The sequence below is a fragment of the Symsagittifera roscoffensis genome, chromosome 8, assembly GCF_963678635.1.
Source record: "Symsagittifera roscoffensis chromosome 8, txSymRosc1.1, whole genome shotgun sequence".
Classification (NCBI taxonomy): domain Eukaryota; kingdom Metazoa; phylum Xenacoelomorpha; order Acoela; family Convolutidae; genus Symsagittifera; species Symsagittifera roscoffensis.
Window position 1 is genome coordinate 47285716 of NC_087069.1, and position 24114 is coordinate 47309829.

The window sequence follows — 24114 nt, forward strand, 5'->3', positions numbered from 1 at the left end:
AAATCAAATGCTCTCTTTTCGAAACTTATTATAGTAGAAGACCAAACACTATTTGGAAACAATTGGCTTCTGGTAAACCACTGGAATCTACCTAACAACCTCCCACTCGATGGTACCTAATTAAGAATCTCCGCCCCTAAAAATAATTACAGAAAAACAGCACTGAGCTTTCTTGTGATAATTCTAACTTTGCTGCATTCTGATTCGTCGAAAATCGACCAGTTTGGTCCTCTTAACAATCTCCCCCCTTTCTTGAAAAGGGTGGAGATTGTTAAGTAGATCCAAACATCCAATGGAATTTCAGACAAAGGAAAATCATACTCGAACCTAATTTTGCACTTCGAATTACATTTCTTCGGATTATTCATACACTAATTACTTAATAATTTCTATTTCTAATTCGGTGTTTTTATATTTTTTAATTCTTAATTGTAGCATAATTAATTCAGCTTTAGATAGAAATTTTGTAAAGACTGTTATTATGGAGAAGGGTAAAATTGTAATTTTTTCGTCCAGTTCCGGCATTCAAGTTTCCCTAGAATTTCTATTGTTATCTGACCACATAAAACTTGTAAATAAATACTGAGAAAATTTGAAGTTGTCCGATCGTCCTTTGAATTCGAATACGTTATATAATGCTACATTAGTAGCTCTTCTTACCGAAGGCGACCCAATTTTGAGCCCCGTCGTAAAGGCACTTCAAAACAAAGAAGAGACGATTCAGGCAAAAGAACCTTATTTCAACCTTTTTGTACGGGACTTTCATGAATCCGACGGATTCCTATACATGGACAGTAAATTAGTTATCCTTTTTACCCTGAAAATGCAATGATGAAAACTCTCCATGAAACACCTCCCGGTCAATGCGGAATGAAATACTTGGTCCAATACTTCTGGTGGCACCATATTAACGGACATATCTATTTTCACGCCATAAATTGCTCAGAAAGTACAAAGATGGGTAAGAATTTAAAAAAGTTTAATTCCTAATTCACAAATTAGTGAACTTCCCACCTTACTTGAAGCCAACGAAGATTTCAATCTAGACTTCGCCCGTCCTTTAGATTCTCACTGGGGCACGAAAAAAAATATCTTACTTTGCATCGGTCGATTTTCAAAATTTCCTTTGGCAAAAATTACTACATCTACTTCGTCAAAAACAGTCATCGAATTTCTTCAAGATTACATATTTCTTCACGGCATAACTTACTTAATTTAAGTAGATAACGCATCCTTTTTTACAAGCCAGGATTTTAATTTTTTTGCGATTCAAACAACATCAAATTAATATTTTGTACAGTAGGAGATCATCGCTCCAACGGATTAGTTGAGAAATGAGTACATACTGTAAAATTTTAAGTGTTGGCATTGTCTCAAGAAGCCTGAAAATGTACATTACAAGACACTGGCTAAAAAATATCTGGAAACTTCGGTAATCTTACCAATCAAAAATCAAATGCTTTCTTTTCGAAATTTATTTTAATAGGAAACCAATCACAATTTGAATTAATTGGCTTCTGGTAAACCACTCGAATCTACGTAACAATCTCCCCCTCGATGGTACCTACTTAAGAATCCGCCCCTATAAAAGAAATACAGCAAAACAGCACTGAGCTCTCTATTGAGAACTCTAATTTTGCTGCATTCTGATTGGTCGAAAAATCGACCAGTTTGGTCTACTTAACAATCTCCCCCCTTTCTTGAAAGGGGTGGAGATTGTTAAATATATCCAACCGTCCAATGGAATTTCAGACAAAGTAAAATTTATACTTTCTAGAGAAACTGCAAAAGACTGGAACGCAGACGACAGAGTTGAGGATGGATACAAGGATACAATGATCCCCAAGAAAAACCAGATTCCCGTAGAGGAGGGATACAGATCGGACTACCCGTTCCCCTCAAAACCTTTCTCGTCTAGAATTCCCCTTCAAAGTCCATTTAAAGGTCAAATCCTTCGAAAAACGAACGAGAGCATCAATGGGAATCCGTTTTATAAGGATTTAAAGCAAAAAATCGTGAGCGTCTCTAGTACGACCGTAGAATTATCCGACGGAAAGTTGAATAGATATCGCCATTCCCCGTTGAAACTCTTCCGATCTCTCAAAGGCAACATTTTATATCGTTACTTTTTCAACCAGAATGTTGAAGTAGGTCAGAAACGCCAGAAACTCTGGAAACAAAACAATCCACAAAAACATCGACCGAAGAACAGGAAACAAATAGAATTTGGATCCTCAGACAATAACACCAGGACGCGAGTGTCGAGACCTTCTATGAACCCTTCTCGAAGACAACCTCCACGATCTAAAAAGTTGACTATTTTACCAGGTTACCTTGCTACTGACGAGTCTATGTTTATTACCTCGGTTAGTTCCAATATAAGCGATTGGGAATGTATAGCTGGAGGTTTTCCGTGTAGAGACGCAGTTAGGGAGCGAATTATTTCCGATTCCATAACTAATTTAAAACAATATAACAACACTGATAACTCTCCCGAAGCCAATGATAACATCAAGGTTGAGATTTTAGAAGATAACCAAGACGACGAGCTAATAACATCTCAGTGGCCAAACAGCATCATTCCCCCGGAATCTACTACCACCACTCAAGAAAGGGACTCAAAGAATAACTCAACAACACCACTAAAAAAGGACTCTCCAGTGAACTTCCCATTTTATGAGATAGTGGGCTCATCTGATGAAGCCCTGCCTAAGCCGAAGTCCACACCTAAACCCGGTAATGAACCACCCACGCGCCGGTCTAATAGAAATGTCGGCCCGCCAAGTTTCTATGGTAAGATATATTTCGTTAATTTTGTAGATGAGCCTCAAGTGGTTTCTGGCACGGCATCGAACCCTATCGTCCTAGACAACAACATCAGTGAACACTCTGATTTAACTCACCAAGAAACTCTTTCGGACATAGTGACTATTCAATCAGACCCTTCTTCACCAGATCTTCATTCATCTTCATCGATGGACGAATCCTGAAGAATTGCTGACGACAATTTGGACAACAACGTGGATCATGACAGCGAACTATTCAATGCTGAACTCGAAACTTTTTAATCTGCTACAGAAACTGTTAACTGAAAGCTAATCATAAAGTTACGCCTATCTGGTGGTACATGTTTTTTTCTTATTTACTACAATACTCTTTGGGTTGTTAACCACCTAGGACATCATTTAACATCCCTGCGGATCAGTACATACACTTCATCTTAATGTTTGGCTACCTTTAAAAATTAATAGTAACGCTTTATACCCTAGCACATTTAATAATATTTGAACTCAGTTACATTCGAAGGAATTCAACTTCGTAATCTTTCTGATTTCCAATTCGACGACATAATTTTTCAACCGGCGGATGTTGGGTACTTAATTTATTTCATCAGTTTTTTTTTACATCATTAACGGCCTTATTTAAATTCACTCGTTAATTTTTTTAATCTCTAATCTAGTACACTTATGGTGCTTAAATTTAATTTTGATTCCCAAAGGGGAAAAAAGGTGCAGTTAGTTAGTTAATTAGTTAATTTTTGCTATTCAATCTTTTCCTGCTCCGAGGAATGATGTGGTTCCACTTTATATACACTAGTTTAGCTAACGATTACGTAACTATTCTAACAGGTCACCTAGATATGATCTGCACTCTTCCATTCTCTCCGGCGGAGAGAATGCTCTCTGCACTTTTTAATGTTTTAACTTTAGAGTAATTCACTTTTATTTTTTCACTTGTATAAAGTAGAATTAGCTGCAATAAAGTAACATTTTATCAATCCTAAAATTTTTCTAAAGGAGCCTGCAGCGCCGATATATACAATTTTTGAGGGGGTGGGGGAGCGCGTGCAGAAAAATTGCTATTTTTTGGTCAAAATTGTCGAAAAGTGCTTTAAAACGTCTTTTCTGGCCTGTTTTGTCAAAGTTTTGCTTGCGGCGCAGAACTTTTGGCCAAAACAGGGTCTTGTTAGTGCTTTATGAGAATGAAAAATCAATTTGATTGACCTTGGAAAAAAGGGTGATAGAATTTGCGAAAACTTTTGAAAATCCACCCCCTCCCCTCGAGAAAATCCTAAATCCGCCTCTGGTTGTGTCTATTAGTAGTTAGGTTATGAAAACGTTTATCAATGGGTTTGAAAAAAATTTCAGTTAGTAAATTTTTTTATTTGCAATCTCAGTAATATTCGTTAATGTCTTGTTTAAACATTTGAATGCGATGAACTTTTCTTGCTAGAGTTCTGTGCTACTAGTCTTTTAGAAAAAAAATGAGTTTTGTGGTCGGAAAATGATATATCTACAACTAGTGTAATCTCTTGAATAACTTTTTTCTCTGGCGATGAGATTGTTTAAATTGATTGGAAACTTTGTGTTTATTTGATTTTGAAGTGTATGCTTCAGCGTGTGCTAAACAATAATCAATGAAAATTTCGTATCTATGGGTAGTTAAGTTATGAAAAACGCAATACGCAATCACTGCGTTTAAAAAACTTCTCTGTTATTTGGTTTTCATTTCGTCATAAGTGTAATATGCCTTAATAATTTGTTTAAATATATGCTTGTGACTATCAAAATATGTTATAATTTTGGTGTTAGGCTTCTCTGCTGCCTTTTCTCTTAAAATTTTGAAGTTCAGTTGTGGGAAAGTCATCTTCAGTATGTGGCTAAGAGATAATGATGGTGAGATCGATCTTCGGTTTTATATTGTTAGTGAAGTTTTTTATTTTATATTAGTGAAGTTTTATATTATAGTTTTAGATCGGTCTTCGGTTTTATATTGATAGTGAAGTTTTATATTGAGTTTTATATTATTAGTTAAGTTAATATATCAAGTCTTGCGAAGGTCAGAGTGCAATGATAAGAGTCCGAAACTATTGATTGACGGATTATTTATACTTGGGATAAACTTTTTTTTCATTCAAGTGTTAAATTATTTGACAAATTTTGTATTATAGCTAATGAAACATATTGTTGCTTTGAGCTCGATTCTAATTTACTTTTCGCTATAAATTTATTCAAAATTAGTGGCTCCGGAAACTGCTAAAACGGGCAATTTGGATGAACTTTTGCTCGATATTCTGCGTTATCAGAACACGCGTAGACGGCAGATTGAATCGATCCAAATCGAATTGAGGCAAATCATTTGGTCATATTTGAGTTTACAAGTGACAAAATACATCCATTTGAGTCTTACATAGCGTTTGGTGTGATAAAACGAAGAAAGTTTAAAAAAGGTATATTTTTCTCTTCTTTATCAAACTTTCAAGCAATAGTTTGCAGAAGTATTTGCTTTCAGTATGATTTTCAGACTAGATAAAATTTTGATTACAAACTGATATCTCACCAAATAAAACCACAAGGCCAAAAAAAATATTGAAAAACAACTCGAAAATCATTTTTGTCCTTTTTTGTTGTTCCGACTTTCAGAGAACGGAATGATGACTTTTGGATTGGTTTTTTTATTCAGTCATTTTTCAAAGTTTTTTGCCATCGCTTTTTTGACTCTTTTAATATATTTGAACCAAATGTTCTACCGAGTTAAACAGTGAAAAATATTTCACTTGAGCGATTTGTTGCGTTTTATAACACGCGTAAGTTAAATGACCCCCATTTGAATCGATGATAGCGTTTTTGTCTTCTCGGTTTTTGTCTACGAGACCTTACAAGAACTACATAGGGGAAAATTTTAATTTGCTATTCCATAATTTTGTCAAATCTCCCAAAACGAAAACATTTTATTCTTTCTGAAGTGGCACTCGGTTGAAACTGGGCTATATGCAAGCAGTCTGTGCTTCTTTTCTTTTGCCAAAAGTGTTAAATATTTAGCGTTTTTTAGCATAGGCATGGGTATACAGTTCATGTCGGCGCTAATGTTCTCGAAAAATGACAGAAATTCAAGTCGTTTAATTTGTTTATTCCGCATTGAAGTTGGTTCATGATGAACATATTAAGTTTTTAATCACCAAAATATCAACACATTGCTATAGTTTCATGATTTACTCGGAAGAGTTCTTTTTCACATACCTCGGGAACCTTTCAACTAATACAAAAAGTAATCCATGAAACTTTTGTTTTGTGGCAAAACTTTGTGTTCAGATGAGCCAAAGTGTGGCAAGACATCTCGTTTATATAGTTTTTGATTTTTACATAAAAATAATAATCCATGAGATAATTAAGTTGTACTTTTGGTGTAACAAAATTCTGAAAAATTAAGAGATTATTTTCAATTATAATGGATTATAATTGATTTTAAGTGTTTTTTGTATGAACTGAAGTCATTTATAATTGATTATAATAGATTACGATATCTTGTAAATTATCACGATTATAATCGATATAGAGTCTTTTAAACATCTAATTTTGGTAATTATAATCGCTTATAATTGTCAAAAATCATCATAATAATCCGTTATAATCGACTGCTTTCGCCTAAACTTGAATGCGGTAACCTTCAGCTTGACAATTCATACACTCAATTGGGTTGAGACATCGAAAATGTTAGGAACATTTGATTGCCAATCGATTCTTGCTAGAGTTCTGTGCTTCTAGTCTTTTAGAAAAAAAATGAGTTTTGTGGTCGGAAAATGATATATCTACAACTAGTGTAATCTCTTGAATAACTTTTTTCTCTGGCGATGAGATTGTTTAAATTGATTGGAAACTTTGTGTTTATTTGATTTTGAAGTGTATGCTTCAGCGTGTGCTAAACAATAATCAATGAAAATTTCGTATCTATGGGTAGTTAAGTTATGAAAAACGCAATACGCAATCACTGCGTTTAAAAAACTTCTCTGTTATTTGGTTTTCATTTCGTCATAAGTGTAATATGCCTTAATAATTTGTTTAAATATATGCTTGTGACTATCAAAATATGTTATAATTTTGGTGTTAGGCTTCTCTGCTGCCTTTTCTCTTAAAATTTTGAAGTTCAGTTGTGGGAAAGTCATCTTCAGTATGTGGCTAAGAGATAATGATGGTGAGATCGATCTTCGGTTTTATATTGTTAGTGAAGTTTTTTATTTTATATTAGTGAAGTTTTATATTATAGTTTTAGATCGATCTTCGGTTTTATATTGATAGTGAAGTTTTATATTGAGTTTTATATTATTAGTGAAGTTAATATATCAAGTCTTGCGAAGGTCAGAGTGCAATGATAAGAGTCCGAAACTATTGATTGACGGATTATTTATACTTGGGATAAACTTTTTTTTCATTCAAGTGTTAAATTATTTGACAAATTTTGTATTATAGCTAATGAAACATATTGTTGCTTTGAGCTCGATTCTAATTTACTTTTCGCTATAAATTTATTCAAAATTAGTGGCTCCGGAAACTGCTAAAACGGGCAATTTGGATGAACTTTTGCTCGATATTCTGCGTTATCAGAACACGCGTAGACGGCAGATTGAATCGATCCAAATCGAATTGAGGCAAATCATTTGGTCATATTTGAGTTTACAAGTGACAAAATACATCCATTTGAGTCTTACATAGCGTTTGGTGTGATAAAACGAAGAAAGTTTAAAAAAGGTATATTTTTCTCTTCTTTATCAAACTTTCAAGCAATAGTTTGCAGAAGTATTTGCTTTCAGTATGATTTTCAGACTAGATAAAATTTTGATTACAAACTGATATCTCACCAAATAAAACCACAAGGCCAAAAAAAATATTGAAAAACAACTCGAAAATCATTTTTGTCCTTTTTTGTTTTTCCGACTTTCAGAGAACGGAATGATGACTTTTGGATTGGTTTTTTTATTCAGTCATTTTTCAAAGTTTTTTGCCATCGCTTTTTTGACTCTTTTAATATATTTGAAACAAATGTTCTACCGAGTTAAACAGTGAAAAATTTTTCACTTGAGCGATTTGTTGCGTTTTATAACACGCGTAAGTTAAATGACCCCCATTTGAATCGATGATAGCGTTTTTGTCTTCTCGGTTTTTGTCTACGAGACCTTACAAGAACTACATAGGGGAAAATTTTAATTTGCTATTCCATAATTTTGTCAAATCTCCCAAAACGAAAACATTTTATTCTTTCTGAAGTGGCACTCGGTTGAAACTGGGCTATATGCAAGCAGTCTGTGCTTCTTTTCTTTTGCCAAAAGTGTTAAATATTTAGCGTTTTTTAGCATAGGCATGGGTATACAGTTCATGTCGGCGCTAATGTTCTCGAAAAATGACAGAAATTCAAGTCGTTTAATTTGTTTATTCCGCATTGAAGTTGGTTCATGATGAACATATTAAGTTTTTAATCACCAAAATATCAACACATTGCTATAGTTTCATGATTTACTCGGAAGAGTTCTTTTTCACATACCTCGGGAACCTTTCAACTAATACAAAAAGTAATCCATGAAACTTTTGTTTTGTGGCAAAACTTTGTGTTCAGATGAGCCAAAGTGTGGCAAGACATCTCGTTTATATAGTTTTTGATTTTTACATAAAAATAATAATCCATGAGATAATTAAGTTGTACTTTTGGTGTAACAAAATTCTGAAAAATTAAGAGATTATTTTCAATTATAATGGATTATAATTGATTTTAAGTGTTTTTTGTATGAACTGAAGTCATTTATAATTGATTATAATAGATTACGACATCTTGTAAATTATCACGATTATAATCGATATAGAGTCTTTTAAACATCTAATTTTGGTAATTATAATCGCTTATAATTGTCAAAAATCATCATAATAATCCGTTATAATCGACTGCTTTCGCCTAAACTTGAATGCGGTAACCTTCAGCTTGACAATTCATACACTCAATTGGGTTGAGACATCGAAAATGTTAGGAACTTTTGATTGCCAATCGATTCGCAAGGATTATTCTTTTTTTTACAGGTAGCGTAAACTGAAATTAACGATGTAGCAGTTGCACAATGTTTAAACGAAACTATCTATGAACAATATGCACATCTGGTCCCTGAAGTTGGTAGTATTTCTCATAATAATCTTCGTACGTTAAACACGAAGTTAATTTATATAAAAAGTATATTCAAACTTCAACTTTTTTCTCAGCTTTTGTAGATGAATGTTCTGCAGTCAAATTTTTCAAATTTTTTTTTTGCTTTTTTTTAGATTTTGGGGCATTTATCAACTGTTAAAATTCTAAACGAGAAGTTTGTTGAGCTCGCAACTTAGTGGCACAACTAGAGATTGAACTAACACTAGTGGTTGTACTTGTTGCTTCAGCAAGCATAGAAATGTGTAACCTCTTTAGAGCTCTTAGACGATTACGTTCACTTCATGATAGAACACTTTTCTTAGACAAAAACTACATTACATCTCTTAAAATCCTGGACGCACTAATAAAATTTACATTAAGTAAAAGTGTACGGTATCTGCTGTTTTGTTTACAAAATTGAATATGAAACAAGTTTCCAAAATTTAACTCAAATTTTTACATTTTGTTCTTTCGATGTTTTGCTTTTTTGGTGAAAGGCGCCTTCTGGAAAAAGCGGCTTCTGGCTGGGGGAGGGGGATTTTCAAAAATTATGACGTCCTTTTTTTAGGTCGACCGAATTGAAAATGTTCACAAATTGAATATGAAATAGGTTTCCAACATTTAACTCAAAGAACTTTGCATTTTGGTTTTTTGATGTTTTGCTTTTTCGGGGATAGCACAATAATAATAGCTTGATCAAACACTTCTTTCAGTCCAACTTGGGTCAGTGCTGAGCACTCCATGTACTTCTGGCATTGTTTACCCATTTTCTTAGCTGCTTTCTGGCCTTCAATTGTGGTTACTTTCTCGTTAGACTGGTTTCTAAGGTCAAATTTGGTGCCAACTAATATGAATGGTGTTTCAGGCGAGTAGTGGCGAACTTCGGGTAGCCACTTTCCATGCACGTTTTCAAGGGTAATATGTCGAACCAGCGAAAAACATAGGAGGAAGATGTCCGTGTTTGGATATGACAAAGGTCTAATTCTGTCGTAATCATCTTGACCTAAAATCATTGTTTGTACTTATTTAGTATGTATCTACTTAACAATTGTCCCCCCCTTTTTTTTTTAAAAAAAAGGGGGGAATTGTTAGGTAGATTAAAATACGCATTTTTGACCAATCAGATTGCAGCAAAATTAGAATTCTCATTAGAAAACTCAGTGCAAATTTACTGCTTTTACTAATAGGGGTTGCAATTCTTAAGTAGATATCAAGGGGGGGGGGGGGGGGGGGGGGGCGATTGTTAAGTAGATCCCTTATTTATCTTCAACATAGGAAAAAAGCAAAAACCGGCCTTGCACTACAAAACAGCACTTTTTTAAAACTCAATATATGAAAGTCTATTTAAAATGACTTTCATGCTAGCTTTATCAAAACCTGTCAGCGTGAACAAATGAACAATTTTTACAACATTTCTTACATACAAAATGCCGTGCAAACAGTTTTTGAGATGCTTTATTTCGAGATTTTACGAGAGGGTTGGAAACTGGAAAATAGCCTACAAAACAATGAGCGCAAACAAATCTCTAAAAAACTGTACCATACGCTTCGAAAACTTGTTGAACTCGACAAGCTCGAAAAAATAAATATGTATAATTGACCATTTATTCTAGTTTTGCACTAAAAATCCGGAACGGCGAAAAACAATAGAAAATTAAAAGCTCATGTACATGTGGTTTCAGTTTTTCTGTTACACTCCCGGGTTGACCAAAACTTCTTACCATACAATTTCCATATATAAAAAACTTCTTGTGATACAATTTCATACAATTCCATACGTACAGAAAATTGTATGAAAACTCCATGATAAGCATTTTTCCACATAAGAAAATTCTATGATAGATGTTTTTCCATTAACTAAAAAATTGAATTTTTGTTTCTGCATTTAAGAAACAAAAATTCAATTTTTCTTTCTTAATCGAATCTAAGTTCCTTGTATATGCATGACCGCCGTCCAAATTTTGATGCTTTGAGTAAACCAAGGTCTTTAAACGACAGAAAGCATCCATGATTGATTCTAAATCATGGATGCTTTCTGTCGTTTAAATGGCCTCTCTGCCTTTCTCCTGTTGATTCTAACACTTTTGTTAACATTTTTGATAACTGGTAAATAAGTGCGATTGGTAACATCGATTGCTACTTTCGACAATTTAAAAATTGAGCTATAATTATTAGCAAAAAGTTGGAACAGACAGAAATATCTAAATGGAGCAATAGCCCATTTTGACCAATTTTTGCATGCCAATTTGAGTTTCTCGCTATGAAGTTTCATGGATAATAATCAATTATATTAGATTTTCATTATCAGTCTCTCTAAAATAACAAAAATATTCGTTTACAATTGATTGAAAATGGATTATAATGATAAAATTTTTAAGCAGTAGAAAACCCAAAATAATCTATTATACTCGATTATAATCGATAGATTTTCAAAAAAATTTATCAAAGAAAAATAAACCATTTTAATCGATTACAATGGATTATAACATATTTATTTAAATCTTTTCGTGTGTTGTTTTCTTTTTTTCATAATTTTGTTAAACTTAATTTAGTTATTTTGTTCTCTCGCTTAATTTCAATTTTTCTTAATTTCAATCGAGTTTACGAAAAATCACTAAAAATTACCTATAGATCCCACACAAACTCCGCCCACCCCCTCCCTCCACGCTTACCGGTACTAAAGTTAGATGCCACTTAACAAGAGAGGGGGTACGTCGTGGTTCGGGGTACGTGGAGGGATGGAGGTACGTGAGGGGGGTTCGTCGTGGGTTGAGGGGTCACGTTGGGGGGGGGGGCGGGGTTGGGAGGTATACGTGGTCTAATTTAATGAGTCAATGAAAATCCATTATAATTGATTAGTACCCATGAAACTTTGGTGCGGGTTGTAAGTTACCTTGAGCTAGTTTTTCAGTCTGAAAAGTGGCGCGTATTCGTAGGTCCCAAAATGAAAAATCAGTCCCATAGGTCCCAAAATAAAAAGCAGTCGCATAAGTCGCAAACCTTTTCAATTAGTCAAAAGACTAATTTAGCCGAGTCTTGGGTTAAAGTTACCGGTGGTTGCGCTACGCGCGCGTCTTCGCTTCGCGACGATAACCGGTTCTAAATTTCGTTTGGAGTTCTACCCTTTGGTGGCAAGCTCGCAACACGTTAGCGCGGCTGCGGTGGTCATTATTCTGCAGCTTGAGTTTATGCTGATTGAACAGTATACAATCAATCCAGAAACTCGTTGGCTCAAATTTCAACCAATCACAATTTAATAAGATAAATTTTGGGACTTATGCGACTGATTTTTTATTTTGCGAGCTATGAATATTGGAACCAGGGGCGGATCTAGGATTTTTTCGAGGGAGAAGGGGGTACAGCTTTTTTTTGGTCGATAAAATTGACTTTCCGAGCTCTCCCAAAGCACTAATGAGACCCTGTTTTGGCCACATTTTCTACGCCGCAGGCAAAATTTTGAAAAAAAAACAGGCCAAAAATAGCATTTTTATAGACTTTTTTGAAAATTTGACCAAAAACTCGCGTTTTTTTGGTGCGCACTCCCCCTTCAAAATTAGTATATATTGGCGCCAAAGGCGCCAATAGAAAAATTCAGTGTCAGTCAGCCAAAAATGGATATCTCAAATTAGTACAAAGGGGGCACCCTGTGGGTCGGCAGGTGGTCGAATCCCTGAGGGGGAGGAAACGTCCGCCCCCGCCCCCTTCCCCCTTAATCCGCCCCTGATTGTAACCTATGGAAATCCACCCTGAAAAATTCGCACTTGCTTGCAAAAATTTTCTGAAATAGGCCATTTGCTCTTTTAAATTAATTCTGTCTGTTCCAACTTTTTTCAACTCTCTATATACCCATTTACGGGTATAACCGAAAGTACCAATTTGTTCTAACCTGCGGTGTCGTATAAGCTCAATCCAACTTGACGGCCATTGACGGCCACATCTGCATGGTAAGTGTCAAAGACAGTCGGCAGATAATGACTGGGGAACTTGTTTTTGACGTAACTGATGAGCATACTTGTTTTCCCAACTTCCCCATCCCCCACAACTACACACTTAACGGTAGGACGACCTTCGATAGGATTCATCATCACTCGAAAACTGAATGAAAGTTAACCAAGGGAACTTCAATTAAAAGGTTATTAGGGTACAGTTTTTGGATAATTGTGGTAATTTATTTGTTAATGATTTCCAAAACCACTGTTCTAAGACTGAATGGATAATTTTTTCAGTAATTTTGACTATTTATTAAATCAGACTCTTTAAAAGAATTCAACGATCTAAGTTCACAGAATAATTCTGCATCAAACATTCACAATAAGAAGCTGCAGAAACACAAAAAGCTAATTTGAAAATGATTTTGGTTGTAAGTATTTTGGTGTCTGTTGCAAGTGTTGAGCTGTCGATTTTTATGTAAAAACTCAAAATATCATAACCGGTTTTTAAGTTAAAAATAATTATGACATCAAAGTTTTGGTCGCCATTTTCTGAACGAGTCGGCTCAGATGGTTCTTAGCGTAGTTACTTTAAGTACTTTTAGTTTTTTAGCTTAGTTGCGATTTAATAGTAACTTTTAAGCGCTGCATGCAAAATAAAGTATTTGAATTAAGATAAAAACAGTTTTACTTGAGTAAGAACAATTTGATTTTTCACATACACAAAAATAATGCAAAATGGATATCAAAGATAGATATTGTTGTGCTGCTCAAGTGTATAAATTCTGAGTTTAGATTGTAATCTGAAAAGTTTGGTTTGCATTTTCACTATCTGTGATGGAATATCTTTGATGGCGGATTTTTTCTTCAGAAATTTGATTGTTTTTAGCTAGCAGCTTCTTCAAATTTGTTTTTAAAACAGCCTGAAAATCAATTAAGCCCTAAGTTAAAAATTAATAAGCACTTGATGTGCCAATTTTAAAAAACACTGGGCTCTAATTTGGTTTTTTTTGAGCAAAATCTTTGAAGTTTCTTGAATGACTATTTCTAAATATATTTTTCTAAAAAAAAATTCATTTTTGTAACTGACTAAAAAAATTGAAGGGCATTAAAAAACTCAACTAAACCTGTTATTATAAAATGTATGGGCAATGAGGCTTATCTTATTTTTTTCTTTTAATGCAATTTTACCCGCACTTGAATTTCATGGAAAACAATCGATTATATTGTCATTTTATAGTCAGTATCCATAAAATTACAAATGCAATCGATTGAAGTCCATTAAAAACAGATTACAACCCAAATATTTTTTATATCAACAAAATCCATTATAATTTATTATGATAGACTATAATCCATTAAAATGGATTATAATCATAATAATATTTGTATCAATTATAATAATGGATTTTTCGAGGGTTTATTGGTGAACTTTGCAAAATTTGCAAGTTATCTCATTTCCTGTTTAGTGCAGTTGCTACGGATTACGTTTCATCAACTTAAATTTTACTTAAGTTTTTATAATTGTACATTTCAAATTCTCTACTTTTTCAATACCGCAGTTTAACATTTTTTTAACTGCCATTTTCTTACCATCGCTGTACTAAAAATTACCATTCGCTCACTACACACACCCACCTACTGTCCATCTCCCGCCCACTACCCCTCTTCCACTCACTTGAAAGAGGGGGCATTTAACGGTAATTCAGGTACCACAAAGAATCAACAGAATGGGTCGAGTGGAATGTCAAAAAAAACCTTTCACTCGTGATTCGACCGACCGATTATAAAAAATGCCGGAAAAGTGTTTTCCGTGTCGAGAAAAAAAACGTTTGAAATTTTTAATTCTGAGTCTAAATTCGAACGAATAAGGTGAGTGAACAGGTTAGCAATACTTATTAAGCAAGTAATGGAAATTTTTTTTTACTGGAGTTAAATTAGTTTTGTAAGTCTTCTAGCGCGATTTTGGCAATCAAAAACAAAGAAAATTTATAAAAAATTTGTTTTTTTTTAATTATTTTTTTAAAATATACTTTCTTCGTTTCGTTTTTCTAATGATTTTGCTACGAAGACTATTTTCCAACTTTTCTAATTTACCCGAACAGTCGACTTTGCCCAAGTTAAAACTATAGTTTTCTGTTCAGTTTTTTTTTATCATATCACGCAGAAAAACTAGACTAATTCAAAAGAAAACTGTTTTCGAAATTTCATTCGAAATTACGGTTGTAACAGGGGCGGAGCTAAGATTTTCACAAAGGGGGGGGGCGAATTTTCAAAAACTCTTCAAAACTTTTGTCGACCTTCTTTTTAAATTGACCGAATTGGTTTTCCGAGCACTCCCAAAGCGCTAAAAGGACCCTGGTTTGGCCAAAACTTCTGCGCTGCCGGCAAAATTTTGAAAGAACAGGCCTAACGGGGAGTTTTTAGGCAATTTTACGAAAGTTTTGACCAAAAACTTGCCTTTTTTGGAGCGCATTCCCTCCTCAAAATTAGTATATATTGGCGTATATATTTTTTTATCATATCACGCAGAAAAACTAGACTAATTCAAAAGAAAACTGTTTTCGAAATTTCATTCGAAATTACGGTTGTAACAGGGGCGGAGCTAAGATTTTCACAAAGGGGGGGGGCGAATTTTCAAAAACTCTTCAAAACTTTTGTCGACCTTCTTTTTAAATTGACCGAATTGGTTTTCCGAGCACTCCCAAAGCGCTAAAAGGACCCTGGTTTGGCCAAAACTTCTGCGCTGCCGGCAAAATTTTGAAAGAACAGGCCTAACGGGGAGTTTTTAGGCAATTTTACGAAAGTTTTGACCAAAAACTTGCCTTTTTTGGAGCGCATTCCCTCCTCAAAATTAGTATATATTGGCGCCCAAGGCGCCTTTAGAAAATTTTTAAGGTCAGTTGCCTACAAGGAATTCTCTAGGAGCAAATTATGATGAATTAGATGTACTGGTTCAGCAATAAAACTTGAAGCCTTTTTTGTTCTAACAGAAATTTGGCTTAGGGAAATATCTAATCTTAACAGTTTTAGCCAAAAGGATTTTAAGCACATAGCTACATGTAACAAAACCAAAGGTAGGAGTGGAAGAAAAGCAATTCTTTCTCGGTAAGAAAATGTTTCACAAATTTTGACTCAAGGGATATCCAATTTTTTACTGTTCCTAACTGCGATTTACAAGTCTCCCTGTGCAGAAATTGACGTTTTTTTGATTTTTTATTGACCTATTTGTTATTGACGCTAAAGATAAACACATAATAAGTGGAAACCTCAACTTAGATGTGATTGTTGTGACACAAGATAGCACGCAACTCATTGAAAAAATGGATTATCTTGATTTTATTGTAATATCTGGACCAAATGACAGCACGCGTGTTACATAGAACTCTCAAATAACCATATAGTTGTTCTTTGCAAGTTTTCCAAGCGCCACTAAAAATTTTAAAAATGCAATCACTGATCAATATGGTTTTAAATTGACTCTTTTTTTGATCTTTTAAATTTGTGAAAAGGAAGATATTTTCGTTACTTTTTTCGTATAGCTTTTGGAAAACTGCAAAAGCAGGAATTAAAAATTGAGTTTAACTGATATTTACATGAAAGTTTAATCGAAACTGAGTTTGAAGATAGTGCAATTGGTACTGATGAAAAACATGAGTTCCTACAGCAGCAAGTTCACATCACTCTGGATGCAATATTACCGTTCTCAAAAACAAAGACAAAAAAAGCTGGATATCGAACATTATCAAAAATGCGAGTGCTAAAAAAGACAAATTACTAGATATATATTAAAATCAGGGTGCTTCAGAGGCAGAGCAAAAACTGAGACGGCAAACTGCCAAAGACAAAAAATGATTTGATTATGTGAGAGAAGTTGAAGGCGATAACAAAACAGTGAAGAAATTCCTATAACTGCGCAAATTTTCTTTTCCCAATCGGTACAGAGTTGTCCTTTGGATTCCAAAAAAAAGAATGATTTTCAAAATTATTGCAAACACAAATTCTTTCTTCTTGTCACACATTGATCAACAGGAAGTTTATGACATAAAAAGCAATTGCCCAGGAAAAAAATCTGAAGATGATATGGATCTGTAACTTGACTGATCAAAAAAGTAATACTATTAAAACAATTCAACCAGATATTTAGCGAAGCATTTTAACCCAGTAGTGTTAAGACAGCAAAAGTAGTTTCTGTTTTCAAAGAAGAAGTCAAGTCATATCCATGCAAGTATAGACCTGTTTTTTTTTTAGTTCTTGTTGAAGTAAAAGTTTTTTAGGTAAACTTGAATTGAACAATTATTTTTCTCAATAATTCTTAAGCGAGAAACAATTGATGCTATTGTGAAAATTTTAGAGGTTCTTAAAGATATCAAAAATGCTGATAAATTGGCTGCACACTTTTAGATCTATCTGTAGCTTTCGATATTGGTGATCAAAACACTCTGATTCTTAAGTGTCAGATATATGGGCTGAAAGGCGTTCCTCTTATTTTTTTTTCGAAATCCTACTTCAGCAATAGAAACCAGTATGTCTTTCATTCAAACAATTGTTCAACAACAGAGAAACTTCATTGTGGGGTACCTCAAGGTTCTGTTTTGGGTCCTTTGCTTTTTTTCTTTTCATCAAGGATCTTCCAATCATACCTCAGCACAGTGAATGTTGTCTTTATGCAGTGGACACTATTTTTTGGAACACCCATTGAAACTAAGCACTTAAAACTTACTTGAAATTAAATCAGATTGGATGGAAAAAAATTAACTTGCAACAAACAAAGGAAAAACACAATTATTAATTACCAATGGAATAAAAAAAATGAAAGTTTTACCTGAAATCAAAACACGATAGGACTTAAAAAAATGCAGTTAAATACCTGGGAACTATTTTGATTCAAAATATTTTGTTCAACCAACATAATGAACCAGTAAGGAAAAAATGTCCTCAAAACATTTCTATTTTCTATCAAACAAAACAGTTTCTCAGCGCATCTGTTCTCATTGGAACTTACAAACAGTTTATACAACTGCTTGTAAGTTGCCAAAAAAGTTGCTTTAAAAAATTTGCAAGTACCTCAAAAAAAAAACCCAAGAAATAAAGACAAAAAAAACGCAGACAATTTGCTCACTCAATGAGCTACACGTATACCAACTGCTGAAATTACTCTCTAAATTAAAAGACGAGAAGATGAAATTGACAAAGTGAACAACTTTATTTCAAAACAAAAATCAGACAAATCACTCGCTACTACAAGAAGAATAAAAGCACAAAAAAAACAAAAAAAAAACGTGAAAAAGCAAGAAAAAAGATCTGTGCAAATACGGTTAATTTATATTTGCTGATTTTGATGATTGATTCATTCATTCGCATACAAAGAGTTCATCTTTCGCATCCGCAATTTGTTCTCCAAATTTCATTGTTTGAGGTATGCCAACTGTCAAAATTCATTTACACGAAAAAGACAGAAGTCGGAGTAACTGTAACTGAAAACTGCTGATATCGAGAGCCATTAGAATGAAGAATGGTGGGCAGCTGCTCTGATTTTGTAGTCTGACATGTTTTTCGCTGTTTTTTTTGGAATGCCTATTATATATTTGTTGGAAAATCATCATTAGAAAACATTACAGCACAATTAAACTTTGAGAAATTGTTTATTGTTTTTATAACCAGTAAATTCGAAACAAAAACTAATAAATCTGAAGTGTTTTTTACTTTCAAGTAGACGTCATTTGCTTTTAATTAGTTTATTGCAAAATTGTGTAAAATTTTTCAGGTGATTTTTTGTTGGTGGATGCTGGTTAATGTAATTTATGATTTTTTTTATTTGTTAATTTTCGCTGCTTGAGTGTTGCTCACAAATTTGTTCATTGGAATGCTAATTTATAAAAAACATCTTTGCTCAAAAATGAAAGAGGTATTTTTCTTGTTTCGTTGTGAAGAACTTGATTTTTGTCCCCATCGACTACAGGGGATTACATTGGTTTGTGTTTTTTGGTTCATAAAAAGTTCGAAAAAACAGGCTTGGTATTTAGTTTTCAATCTCTTTTTTCAATTCTAGTCTGTAAAAAAAAACAAAGCAAAAGTTTAATGATAAAATTTAACTAAAAAGATATAAAATACAAACAAAAATTATTTCGTAGCATAAAACTTCACGTTTAATTGATCCGAAAAACAAACATTGCAATTTAAATCCCATGTTTGTTCTTTTTCTCCATCAACCTTTTGACTTCTTGTTAGTCTGATCAGTAGCATGAATACGGTTATTATATATTTCTCTATTTAACTTCAATTTGATTATCATTAAAGAAAATTCTAATTGAGCCTAATTAGTCTATACAACCTTATGCATAAAATCAGAGTTACTTATTGAATTGATGGCCACTACTTCAAAAAACTGTTTTAGTAAAAAGGTATTCAGATATACTTTATAAAAAAATTGATTGAAGCATAAAGTGTACACCCGAAAAAAACAGCATATTAAATGAAGTAAGGCAAATAATATTTAAAAAAAGTTTAATTTCTAAAAACTCTATAAGATGCAAGATCAGTGAACTGCAAGATTTCGATCTTTCAGGTTTTTTGTCTTTAAATCTGCTATCTTTCTTTTCTGGACATATGCTACTTAAATTAAACAATCAGGTCCATATAAGATAGTACTTTATAAAAAGATCTCAGCGGCGCTTCAACAAGTTGAATTACCTCCTGCGCCTGCTCAAGTTGGTGCTCTTTCAATGGCAAGTTTTTTTATGTATTGCTGGATTATTGCACTACTTGAACCAAATTTATTTTTATATAGTACAAAGGGGGGACCCATTGGGTCGACAAAAGGTCGAATCCCTGAGGGGGGGTTCGAAAAGAAACGTCCACTCCCACCCCCTCCCTAAATCCGCCCCTGGGTAGAAACATTATGTCTGTTACTTGAACAGTAAGCGACTGCCATCCTTGTTTGCTTTTAACGATGACTGTCATCCTTTATAACCAAAACATCTTTTCTGCTGTTTAATAACTTTTTTTTAAATCAATTTTTTTCTGTTCACATTTTTGGACAAACTATACTGTTCATAAACTTAATTGGGCTTCGTAATAAGCTCAACCGGGCAAAATTTGCTCAGCATTTTGGCCGGTAGTTTCAACTCAATTAGTGCTTATATACGAATTGAATTAACAGAAACCTGAGCACGTTAATCGATATTACTATATTACCGATATCGAATGTGTAACTCACTTGCATTCCCTTAAATGATTATTTGCCACTTTTGTTACAAAGTTGGTTGAATACGCCGGACTTAAGTTGCACTTTTCTTAAGTTGCACTGCTATAAACTTGCCAAAGTGTTTTGTTGTTCATTAATTTTTTAATTTTTAGTCTAATTTTAATTTTTCAGAGGAAAACGTAATAACTCTTAATCACTTAATATTTTTTGCCAGTTTTGCTGATTTTGATGATTGATTCATTCGCTTACAAAGAGTTCATCTTTCGCATTCGCAATTTGTTCTCCAAATTTCATTGTTTGAGGTATCCCAACTGTCAAAGTTTATTTACACGAAAGACAGAAGTCGGACTAATTGTAACTAAAAACTGCTGATGCGGAATGTCGTATCGAGAGCCATTTGGATCAAGAATGGTGGGCAGCTGCTCTGATTTTTTAGTCTGACATTTTTTTCGCTGTTTTTTTTTGGAATGCCTATTATATATTTGTTGGAAAATCATCATTAGAAAACATTACAGCACAATTTAACTTTGAGAAATCGTATATAGTTTATAAAACCTGTAAATTTGAAACAAAAACTAATAAATCTGAAGTGTTTTTCGCTTTTAAGTAGACGTCATTTGCTTTTGATGAGTTTATTGCAAAATTTTTTAAAATGTTTTTCATGTGATTTTTTTTTCGTATGAAAGCTGGTTATTGTAATTTATGAAATTTTTTTAATTGTTAGTTTTTCAAAAAATTTGTTCATTGGAATGCAAATTTATAAAAAACATTTTGCTCAAAAAAGAAAGAGGTATTTTTCTTGTTTCGTTGATTAAATTGGCGTGTGTTTTTCGGTATATAAAAAGTTCGACAAAACAGGCTTGGCATTTAGTTTTCAATCTCTTTTTTTCAATTCTACTATGTAAAAAAAATAAAGCAAAAATTTTGTGATATAATTTAACTAAAAAGATATGAAACACTAACAAAAATTAGTTCTTAACATAAAACTTCACGTTTGATTGATTGCAAATTAATTCCCATGTTTCTCCTTTTTTCCATCAACCGTTTGACTTCTTGTTAGTCTGCTCAGTAACATGAATCTTTTGATGCTTCGCTAAACGTTTGAAGTATGGGCGAAGAATTTAAAATTGCGGTAAATTTTCGGGTGTCAGTATCCATACAATCGTCAACAGTAGGATTTCGACAACTCATTCTCTTTAACTCTACTTGAACAAAAAAGTATGTTTTAATCAGACTAAATTACATAATTAGTTGACTACCTACCATCAAGAGCCAGCGGCAAGGTACATTTTTTCTTATTTTTTTAATTATATTTTAATTATGGATAGAGGTCAGAGTTCAAGTGACAGGTGCCGTTCATACAAAATTGTTCTAGATAACAATGGAAACTTTTTTCACAAGAGAATTGTAGACATCACAATATGGAAGAGCATCCCGGGTCGAGGTGCTCACATTGAAAGTCAAAACATAAACTGAGTAACCCGACCCGGGATAATGACTGGCTTTTGGTGAGAACTTTAAGAGCTGGCCAACTGGTCCCTTAAAGTCCACTTTGGTGACAAAGGAAAAAACTTTACTCAAAAGCATCGATTTTTCAAAAGTTTTATCCTGCAAGTTTGTTCCATCCAATTTTCACTATTTCGTTATTTTTTTCATTCCAATTTTCATTTTTTTTTCGTTTCACGGCATATCGATAGTCTATACACTTAGAAACTCAATCCTATTGTTTGTAAATATGAATCTGGGACATTTGGTTGTGCAATGATAGTGCGGACCGCCATTAAGAAGTCGACTAACGGTCTGCTCTGGTAGTCAAAGCTCATGGCAATTCTTCTTCTGAAAACACAGTTTGCTGTTTTGCAGAAGGATCTGTCCTTTAGAACCAATTATCCCTCTTCTTTTAGTAAAAGCATAATTTCATTTTCCGTTTTCATGCTAATGCAAAGAACTGGAATTGGAGACTGCTAGGTTTCTATCTGAGATTGTTACCCGGGTCGAGTTGTTAAATAATCCGCTCAAAAACCCTTCAAACCTCTCATAATGAAGCAAGATTTTGAGCGCAATTGTCTAAAAAAAACGGTCGAAACCGCTCAAACTTTGCTTCAAATTAGGTGAAAAATCTCGTTAGTAGTTAATAACTTTCTATCCGCGTTTGCATCAAAATGTCTTTATGCTACCATGGACGTAATATAAAACTACAAGGTCGACCCGGGGTTAATTTTTCATAGGGATTGACCTTGGTATATTGGAAGTCAGAAGGATAGTATTCGAAATTTTGAAAAATTGAGCCTTTTCAACATGCCAGAGCTTGATGATTTAAATTCATATGATGTATTCCAATAATCCAGAGACAATATCTGCTTCTATAATGTCGAATCTTTTTGGAGCGCCCTAGAATTGCGATAAAACCGATTAAAAATAACTGTTAATAAATCAATTATAATTGAAAATTTTTCAGGCTCTTTTTACTCCCTCCTTTCCGATTTTTTTGAACGCATATATGAAAGTTTTTTAAAATGGACTCTTCATGTTATTAACTCCATTAACTCCACTCAAGATGTCAGTGTGAACTTTTTGGGCTCTTTTCCAGTTCCCCCTTTCAAATTCAATACTGAAAAGTCATAATGCAATGAAATTTGGCGTGGTGAACGAATCGACAATTCTGAACAGATTTGTTCTTCATACCTTACAGCGTAACATCACGCATTTAGCCGTAATAACACGTAAAACAAACATAAAACTCGGTATTTTGAAAGGGGGGAACTGGAAAAGAGCCCTTTTCTTTGGACATTTTTTGCATTAAGGGACCTAACTATTGGCGTGGAAGTAAAATTTGTTGGCTGATTAGTGAATGATAAATCAATTTCAAAATTGTGCGAGTTAAAATTGATGCGCGTGTGATCCATGGTTTATATGAATTATATTCGTTTTCAGCTTGGTTTATTACATGTTTTTTTTCTATCTGCAAAAGAACCAGGGACAGCTGACTCCTCCCAGTGGAAGACCTGGCGCCGGGTGAAGAGGATCTATGCTTCTTCTCGACCTCATAGCTTCTTCAAAATCGGCCACATCCTTGAGTCCTTCCGGATCTCCAGAGCAAATCACGACAACGAGTGCAAGCAGAACAGCAACTGTTTTGATCAGATTCATTTTATAGTTATTTTTTTTTCTGAATTTGCTGAGCGAGAAATCTACAAACTGATTTTTGTTCTCAAATTGAACTAGAGTTAACCCGCAATTTTTGATCAAAGAACATGAACTAACTACAGAAAATTGTGGTTCTGTTTCAAGGTCACCATTGTAGTTAAAAATTGAATCCCGCCTTCTGACTCGATTTATAAAACTGTCATCATGATTCAAAGTTTAATTTTCGAAAAAAGTAGATGAAAGTAGTATATTCTGGATCAAATTTTATCGCAATGAGTTTCCATGGATAAAAATTGTTCCTTTTGGTTTATTGGTTGATCACGCTATGCATCCATAAGAAGTCTGATACAAATTATTATGATTCAGATTTTCGAAGAAAGTGCGGAATATGTATGCTTTGGCTGTTTTTTTGATCAAAAAATCGAATTTTGAAAAAAAAACTTCTAAGCCATTAGAAAGCCATTGTTAACCCGCAGGAACTCAAATAAAATGTTTTGTTTCGTCTATGATTTTTTTTTGTAACTTAAAGAGAGTTTAAAAATTGCTAACTATGAAATAACGAGGGGTATGATGTTAGGATTAAGGATTAATTAAAATGCCCAAATAAGATTTTCAAGGCCTAATAAGTGTGCATGCCATTTTTTGAAACAATCATACAAAGTGAGCAGAAATTTTGCTAGTAAAAGTTCACTGGTGCGGGGGGTCCTTCCCTCTCCGCCTATAATCAATTTTATGCTGTAACGTGGGGGGGGGGGGGTTAAGAGGTTAAACGTCAGAGGTTAAAATTGGGACTGTCCGTGTGATCCAAGGCTTTCAGTTAATCGAAAATGGTTTATATGAATTATATTCATTTTCAATTTGGTTGATTAGTTGTTTTTTTTTCTA

The 24114-nt window shown here is 33.7% G+C and overlaps 1 protein-coding gene across 1 annotated transcript; it reads right to left on the reverse strand.

Annotated features, from left to right (window-relative positions):
* Positions 1-9107: 9107 nt before the first annotated feature.
* Positions 9108-13517, reverse strand: LOC134852868 (ras-related C3 botulinum toxin substrate 1-like). The gene is made up of 2 exons (XM_063868708.1): positions 12833-13517; positions 9108-9949 (listed from the first exon to the last, which is right to left on the reverse strand). The coding sequence occupies exons 1-2, from the start codon at positions 13029-13031 to the stop codon at positions 9573-9575; spliced, it is 576 nt and encodes a 191-aa protein (XP_063724778.1). The 5' UTR covers positions 13032-13517; the 3' UTR covers positions 9108-9572.
* Between the last annotated feature and the right edge of the window lie 10597 nt (positions 13518-24114).

Excerpts from the sequence above, each read along its gene's own strand:
- LOC134852868 (XM_063868708.1), bottom strand. The coding sequence starts at position 13,031 with ATGATGAATCCTATCGAAGGTCGTCCTACCGTTAAGTGTGTAGTTGTG. Across the intron at positions 9,950-12,832 it reads GAGCTTATACGACACCGCAG|GTCAAGATGATTACGACAGA; the intron begins GTTAGAACAAAT and ends CAATGATTTTAG.